The following is an 8,598-nucleotide window of genomic DNA, read 5'->3' as shown; positions in this document are numbered from 1 at the left end:
AAATAAGTTCGTTCCACTGAATCGTTCTCCAACCTAGCAATAAGAATCACCTGAGATTTTCCCCAGGAGTATTCTTCCCTGCAACATTTTGGACATAGAAAAACGAAATTAAACCAAGGATATGTCTCACTGCCCACACGTGATAAAAAATAGACAACATAATTACCAGAGGTATCGTTGAAGTAGCGCGACACGACACGTGGACAGTAGTTTGGATCAATATAAGACATCCTTTCCGTGGAAAAGGACACGAGCCTCATGTCCATATTTCTCATGTCCAGAGCACCAAACAGACCCAATGGCTTGTCATTGCTTCCAAGTGGCCGGGCCATCATGTAAAAAACGTCATCATCCATGCCAAGGGTAGGAGAATAACGCTCGAATTTCCTCAACGAAAGCCGTTGCTCATCGTCATCCCACACCCTATGCGAAACCAAATCCCAACTTTGACCGGCTAAAAGGATGTCGCCGGTCTCCACACTACAGCACGTGTTCCAATCCGAAGCGAGGGTCCTTTCCATGCTCGTCGCCCTCCAACCATAGTCGGTAAGGTCAACTCCACCGCACGACTCCACTCTGTCCGGCCCCGTCTATTTGGGGTAAAACAGAAAAACAAGACGGCCCAGTACGCGATGGTTCGGACCTATTTGATCCGTTTTGTGTCCGGATCGATCCATTTCAAACGCAAACTTGCGCGGGGTTTGGGTCGTCGCGAACACCGAACGGACGCACCGCTCGTCCGCATCTGACCGCGTGGCGGGGCAGCCACCTACCTCTCACCCGCCAACATCAATACGCGCAGGCGGCCGGCTCCACCTGTCATCGGCCCAATGGAAGGTCGCCGTCCTTCTTAAATGGGGAATCAGTGGACCGGTCGTCGTCCACACTGCCCCACTCCATCCTGCGGCCTCCTCGAAACCCGACAGCGCGAAAACCCTAGCCTCCCCCGTCCTCGAGCTCGTCGGCCGGCCATCTCAAAGCCATGGGCTTCTGGAACCGCAAGGGGAAGCACGATCGCGAGGCCGGCTCCTCGTCGGGGCGCCGCGCCGGCTCCGTGAAGAAGGAGGAGCTGGCATCACCACCACGCCAGGCCCTCGCGCCTCCCGCGTTCCATCGCCCCCACGTCCGCCGGCGAGCGCGACCGGCATTACATCCGCGCCTCGGTGTGCCGCCGTTATTGGGAGACGAGGACGCCGCTCCCCTGGAGCGACGTCCACCTCCCCAACAACTGGCACTTATCCGTCGACCGTGTGCCGATTCCTCCCGTCTCGTCGAGCGGCCGTGCGCGCCGTGAAGAGATCGAGCGCTGCCGCCGCCTCCTCCCCGATGACCTGTACTACGATGACAGGTACGCTCCGGACTCCGCCCTCTGGGACACCTGGCGCAGGGATGAGCACGACGTGTGGCGTGCCTTCTTCTTCGCCGGCACGGCGTCTGGGCCGCGGCGGCCACGTCGGGAGCGCGCAGCGCCTGCTCCCCAGGAGCGCGGACGTAGGCGGGTGCGCGGCCTCACGCCCACGCCGTCGTCGTCGCCGTCGCCTTCGTCGTCTCCACCACCACCTCCTCGCATGACAGAGGAGGAGGAGGCCTGTCTCATGGCGCGTGTCATGGAAGACTCCATGTACACGCACGATGAGCGCCAGTTGGAGGGCCTGGAGGAGATGATGGCCCGCTCCGCCGCCGGCGAGGTAGCCATCCCCGAGCTGGAGATGGTGGCCGCGGAGGAGACGATGGAGGAGGAGCCGATCGCCGTGTTCCACCCGGGCCTGGTGGGACAGGCCCTGGGGTGGGGCTGGTCCTGCACTGCTCCGGAGATGGCCGCCGCCGTGGGCGTGAACTGGTGTGCCACTCCGCCGCGGTCACCGGAGCGGGAGACGTCACCATGGGAGGAGATGGTGCAGGCACCTCCCGCCGTCCAGCCCACCCGCATCTACCACGCACCGCCGGCCCACCTCTGGACGCCGCTGGCCTACGTCGACCTCGTCAGTGACGACGACGACGCCGGCGGCCACTGAAGACGGTGACGGCATCGACGGGCACAGGCAGGAGCGTGCTGGCGGCAGCCGTTTTTTATTTTATTTTTCATGTTTAATTATTTTAAATTGGACGTGAAACTGGGCCGTTTTATGGCCATGGACCCTAACTTAAGTTTTAAGTTTTTTAAACTGCGTTTATTTACTTTTCTAAATCATTTTATTTAAGTTTTTATGTTTTTTTAAACACATCCGACACGGACAAGATTTGGAGTGCGGCCGCGCACTGGGCGCACCCACGACCCATCGGACAGACACGAACATGGGCGAACCCATTGTCGCCTCAAAGGAACAAAATCCGCCCAAACCGGACGTTCGTTTGGGGTCGGGCGGCGGAGTTGGCCTAACGTCGTCGTCGTCTTCCGAATCCGCATCTTGGTGGTACTCCACCTCGACAAACCTGAGCATGTCGCCGACGCATATCACGTCCGTGAACGGCCTGGAAGACGACGTTCCGACGTGGCGCGAGTTTCCCGGCGTCGGGCGGGGAAAGCTCGGGTAGCGGACCACCGGATCCTCATCGAGCACATTGCAGAGGAGGATGCCGCGCCAGAGGTCGACCCACCCCAGCGAATCCACTCCGACGGTGATCACCTTTGTGGTCTGGTGGTTAAGGACGTGCCTCAGGTCATCGTCCCCGGTAGCACCGTCCAGTGGGATCACCTTGCTGCTCCATGCCTTGGTCGTGGACGAGCAGAGGAAGAGCTCGTAAGCAAGAGGGCCGACTTTGAGGTTACGTGCCAATGCCGCCACGACGTATCCGTCGCCATGGCTGAGGATGCCGACCTCGTTGGTTGAATGGAATCTGACAGGTCGGTGCGGGAGCACCTCGAGTGACGGGCTCCCGTGGTCGGCCTTGTAGACGAGATAACGCAGCCCGTTGAACATCGCCACGGTGATGTGTAGCAGAACGGCGTCGCCGTCGGTGATGACGACGGTAGCGCCGTAGGACAGACCGTTGTCCCCGACGTGGACGATGAAGCCGGAGACCTGTGGGGGGCTGACGAAGAAGAAGGAAACCTCCACCTCCACCTCCACCCCCTCGTCTTGGACCTCCATGAACGTTCTTGCCGTGGTCGCCAGGGCAGCGGAGCACTCGGCGTTTGATATCTTCTCCCAGTCGTGGTTGGCCCCGCGCACTACGGTGTCGAGGAGGACCCAGTCGGGAAAGCTGGGGGCGTGGCCCGGCGCCGGCGGCCGCCGGGCAAAGAGGGGACGAAGCATGTCGTTGGTCGACGGGGGCAGAGCACGGGCTTGGTTTGCGGGTTAGGGTTGTGATTTATTCGATTCGGTCGGCTGGCTTGGGTTTAGGACGTAACGTATGAGAGAGGTGTTTACTTGTGTACTGCTCCCTCCGTTCCGAATTATTTATTGCAGAAATGGATGTCTAGATTTATTTTAGTTCTAGATATATTTATTTCTGCAATGAGTAATTTGAAACGAAGGGAGTACAAGTCTGCGACGGGCTCTCCCCTCCGCGGCAGGCAGACGGTCGACTTCTAGCCGACTTAAGCTTCATCATCGAGCTGTCCGTATAGTTTTCCGTTACGTCATCGTCTGAGACCTCGTTGGTTTCCTCTTGGAGTCTTGGAGTGGCTTTAATTTCCTTGTTTGCAGAGATTTAAGGAGGGAGTATCACTAGATCCGTTTTAAAATATACTTTTGTAATATATCGATTTAATGTCATATATGTTGCTACTCTTTTATATATAGTTGGTCAAAATTTTAAAACTTTCACTTAGGACGAAAACTAGAAATACACTTATTCATAGACGGAGGGAGTACGCTACAAGTACATGGTTCCAGTCGAAACGGTTATATAAAACACTTAGTAAAAGTGCATTTAGACAAAGCACAAGACTTTTCTCTTTGGAACGCACATGAACTCTTAAAATCCTGAAAGAGCCATATGAATGCCCCCATCTGAATAAATGTTCCATTGACATTTATGAAGCGGTTTTCTTGGTATTCCAAGTATTAAAATAGTATGATCTTCCTAAGATGACAACTTGCATGAGCATTTCATTGGGCAAATTGTTAATAGATTGGCAAAAATCGAAGCTTAAAAAAAATACTGCGCATCCAGGGAATCGAACCCTGGTCAGTACCGTGGGAGGGTACTATGATACCACTACACCAGATGCGCTTCCATGCCAAGTTTCTTCCTATGGTTCTATAATAGAACCTGACATATCACACTACCACAAGGATAAACTAAGATTGTGTTCTCTACACGGCAAGAAGCTGCAGAGTAAATTGTTTCAGTCTGGGAACAAATACGGTTCTTATATAGACAATGCTCGCATTGATAGAAAATTGTTCATATCCGGGAAAATATCTTGTTCTTATGTTGACAATGCTCGCAGTGTGTATGCAATGGATGTCCGGGAGCAAAAACGAGGTGTGCATGTGCATGGTTCTTGCAATAGCCTCCCGTTCATGCACCCTGCACGTACATAAAATGCAACACGTAATAGAAAACCACTTCATAAATGTCAATGGAACATTACATTTTCGCTGGAAATTCACAGAATGTACAGGACAGGTTGACATTTACAAAACACAACAGCATATACACCGAGCGAGTGAATTTCAGTTGTTGGCTGTTCTACTGTAAGGACAAGGAGAGTAGGGTCGCGCAAAAAGTCCCTGTCCTATGCCCGAAAAACAACAAAAGAATCCTGTATAGTCAACGACAGTTAATGTCTTTCGAGCATTTGCTATATGACACTCTGATGACTCTGAGCACAGATGCCGTTTTCACTGCCAATGGCGCCCACCTCACGCATCATCATGCCTCCACATTTTGATCACCCAGAAGCTGAACAAAAGGCAACTGAATTAGTAGGTAACATTTGTCAAGCCCTACAACAAAACTGATTGCTTCCGACTAATCTTTGTAAAATTAGTCAGCATCGAACTGAACCTACCCCCTCCATCCCAAAATAAGTGTACTAGAGTACAACCAAGCGGGTTTTCAAAAACAAGGTTACAAATATGTATGTGAAGGCCAATAAGACTAACTCTAAATTCTGAAAGGGCAGCAGCAACCTAATACTATCGCAAAAGAATCATGTTAAAGTGCTATCGCCAATAGGTTGTTTGAATATCAGGCGAGTATGCTTGGGTAAAACGTCTAAATAATGCTGCCTTCTTTTTCCTGCATGCATCCTGTTTTGTGCTTGTTGGCATCAAATTGAACATGACTATATTCTGATGACATTAGTAACTGCTAAACTACACTGCTGCGTTTTGTCCTGTTCAGCAAATACTCCCTCTGTTCCTAAATATAAGCCATTTTATAGAGATTCCAATGTAGACTATATACGGAGGAAAATGAGTAACTCTACACTCTAAAATGCGTCTACATACATCCGTATGTAGTCCGTATTGAAATCTCTAAGGGGGTACAAAGTAACTTTCAGTAAAGAAAACATAATGGTGATCTTTTTATGGACCGTTCCGAACCTAAAGTAATGTTGCTGCCCGATGTGCTCCTAGACCACCACCTATGCTTCAGTTATGACATCAGCTGAAATAAGAAAGTGAGTCAGATTTGTATAGAATCGCTGAGATAGTAGCAGAACACCATAACATAATAAGCAGGCGTTAAAAAATCCATTTCCTTGACAAAAGAAGGAAATGACATGGTATAAACTTCGCAAAATCCTACTAATCTGAACTCCACTTGGGCACCTGAAGTGCATAGCGTGTCATTGGACATACAATATTAGCAGTTACACAGAATACAGTCTCTGCATGCTTTGCAGAAAAAGAAGAACAGAAACATTCAGCATACAACAAACTAGGGAATACCATGTTGAGGGTCATTGTAGTTATGCTGTGCTTCCATCTGACAGTCCTGCTCTGACTGTGGAGACTCATCATAATCTTGAATAGTTAAAGTAGGTTCCCCGTCTTCGCCAAACCACAGATGCATGTCATCAAAGTCTGGTAGAGCAGGCATGTCAGCAAAAATGTCCCCTGATGAACCTTGTGTGTTGAGGTTGTCCGACGTCGTTTGAGTGTCAATGTCCATGGGCATGTTAAGTGCGGGACTTGAGATTGGTTGTGTGGTGGCCGACAAAAATGCTTCATCTGGTATTACTTGGCTAGAAGTTTCAGGGGCAGGAGGCCGATACTGAATAATTTCGGTCCCTGCGCCAGAAGTCCCGTAATCAGTTACTGGACCCTGCTCTAGAGCAGGGAACCTCCTTTTCTTGTTTCCATCCTCATACCAGTTGGCCCTGCGCTGCTGCTGCTGCTGCTGCACAAGCTGGTTGAGAAGACTAGGGTTCTGGACAACGATTGATAGAAGTGCCATCATCTGCTTCTGGTTCTGTTCCATTACTTGAAGGCGTTGAATCAAACTCTGGACTTCAAGGTTAGAGCTTTGCTGGTAGTGCCTGAGATCCACAAGCTGCTGCATGAGAAGAGATTTATCCCTCTTAAGGGTTTCCACCTCCTTTACAAGCCCGCCATATCTTCCTATTTCAATATTTTCAGTACCAGGTGCAGCTTTGACAGGTGCCTTCTCTAACTCACGACCTGCTTCCTGAGGTCTCTTCTTTCTCTTAATGATTTTCAGAAGATGCTTTTGGCCCCTAAGAAACCCTTCATTGGCCCACTCCCATCTATCAGGGTCAACTTTACGAAATCCCTAGATAAGAAGAAGCATGGATAAGTTCACCAAATAAGAAATCCTAGAATGCAAGGTTTTCTTTAGAGTAAATAACAGATCATGTGATGCTTCCACTGATTTCATTGCGGTGTTGAAAGTTGCATGCTTCATGAGGAAGTTTTACCAAAAGTATATGGAGCCAAGAGCAGCAATTCGTGTGGTCACAACAAAATCTTTAAGAGCATGTATACAATCCAGTGAGAAAAAATCAGTCTGCTCTTGTATTCAGCAAATGGACATGAAAGAAACTGTATAAAAATTGGAAGGAAAAGCTGACAAGAATAGAATCCCAGACTGCAAGAATCTGGCTCGAGCCACTGGATACTGCTAGACACTCATCAAAAGCACAACATCATTCATCAAATACCTTTGGGTAGGTAAAACAAAGTTCCAACCAGCATAAAAGAAATGCTCACGCAGAAGATTAACTTTCAGTCATGATATTATGTCAATGCAGACGAAACATTTATTTGATTTCATTCAGAAACACAACAGTCAGGATACTATTTAAGTTAAGCATGAAGCGAAGACACTACATGAAGTAGCTCCATTCTCTTCTACTCCTACCATAAATAAAGTTTGGTAGATGCCAAATATGCAGAATCCAAAATATAGAAAAGAGTTTAGATAGCATGCATTCCGTGCCAATAGAACTCAAGGCATGTTCGGCAGAACTGCTAGGAGCGATAGTTATTTTGATCAGATCCACAAAATTCCAATGGCCACACGCATAATTATATTTCATAATATAAAGAAGACTGCTAAAAGCATTTTTACTACTGGATACCAAAGCATGGACAGATTTGGAACAAATGCTTTAACCCGGAATGGTAAGTCCGCATATTACGCGAAAGTGAAATTGTATTGCCACAAGTTCTCAGCGCAACAAGCACAAATTGAACAAAGCAATAGCCTGTAACAAACTGGATTCAAGCGAAAATGATCGCGCATTAAAACACAGGTTTGTCTAAACTACACCGAGAGCTACTCCAGACAGTTAACTTGGACTAAATTCTCACTTAGTCGCAATAGCACATTACGAAATTATAATAAAGGAAACATGCTCCGCCATAGCAATTGCATCCAATTCACCTCAAATCACCCTGAAAAGGAAAAATCCGCGCATAGGAGACAAACGGGGAGGGCGAGGGAGTCTCACATAGGTGTTGAGCTGGCGTATGAAGCTGCTGAAGTTGCGGTGCTTGAAGTGGCGGCTGAGCAGGTCGCGCTCGAAGGCGTGCGCGTCCCAGATCACGAAGCTGTTGCCGGCGTCCGTCCACGACATGACCTTGTCGGTGGCCGCGTCCGAGACCATGTCGTAGACCTTGGTGAGGAACGGCGCCACCTCCGGCGGCCTAGGCGCCGGCCCCACCGGCGCGGGGGCATTCCCGGCCGACGAGGGCCCCGCGGCGGAGGGCGGGGGCGAGCCTTTGCTGGAGCCCATGGCGGTGCGGCGGGCGGAAACCCTAGCCTCGTTCGGGATTGATGAGGGCGGCGAGGAGAGGGAGGAGGAGGAAGGCGTACTGGCGTGGGGATTTCGGTTTGGGTTCGCACGATTTTGGGGGATTTTTGGGTTGGGTTGGGGGGGTCTGCGACCTGTTCGTGTTTGGGCTGCCTGCCTTCAGGATTAAGAAAGAAATCTATGGGAAATTCAAAAGAAGAAGAAAAAAAATGTGGTAGAGTCGGCGATATTTGTGCGTGCGTCAGATCACGCAAGGCGCGTGCCCGGAAAATTGCTTTGGAATAAGGCACGCCTTCGTTTTACAGCTGCGCTCCCGTGCTTTTATTCGAGGATGACCTGTGGGCCTGAGGGCGTCCGGGCCCACGTGTCGGTGTGTGAGGGTCACGCATGAGGCAATGATTATTTGCTGTGCGGCGAGCGTT

The 8,598-nt window shown here is 50.1% G+C and overlaps 1 protein-coding gene and 1 non-coding gene across 2 annotated transcripts; both read right to left on the bottom strand.

Annotated features, from left to right (window-relative positions):
* Nucleotides 1-4,108: 4,108 nt before the first annotated feature.
* On the bottom strand, nucleotides 4,109-4,179 carry TRNAG-CCC. Its single transcript has one exon. It is a non-coding gene; the product is annotated as a tRNA-Gly (tRNA).
* A 325-nt stretch (nucleotides 4,180-4,504) lies between these two features.
* LOC125551141 (heat stress transcription factor A-9-like) lies at nucleotides 4,505-8,335 on the bottom strand. The gene is made up of 4 exons (XM_048714297.1): nucleotides 7,874-8,335; nucleotides 5,850-6,693; nucleotides 5,502-5,565; nucleotides 4,505-4,854 (listed from the first exon to the last, which is right to left on the bottom strand). Exons 1-3 carry the CDS (start codon nucleotides 8,156-8,158, stop codon nucleotides 5,543-5,545), a joined length of 1,152 nt encoding a protein of 383 aa, XP_048570254.1. The 5' UTR covers nucleotides 8,159-8,335; the 3' UTR covers nucleotides 4,505-4,854; nucleotides 5,502-5,542.
* Nucleotides 8,336-8,598: the final 263 nt, after the last annotated feature.

Source organism: Triticum urartu, chromosome 4 (genome assembly GCF_003073215.2).
Source record: "Triticum urartu cultivar G1812 chromosome 4, Tu2.1, whole genome shotgun sequence".
Taxonomy (NCBI): domain Eukaryota; kingdom Viridiplantae; phylum Streptophyta; class Magnoliopsida; order Poales; family Poaceae; genus Triticum; species Triticum urartu.
Note: the sequence above shows the minus strand (reverse complement) of the source record. Positions and strands in the feature narration are given on the sequence as shown.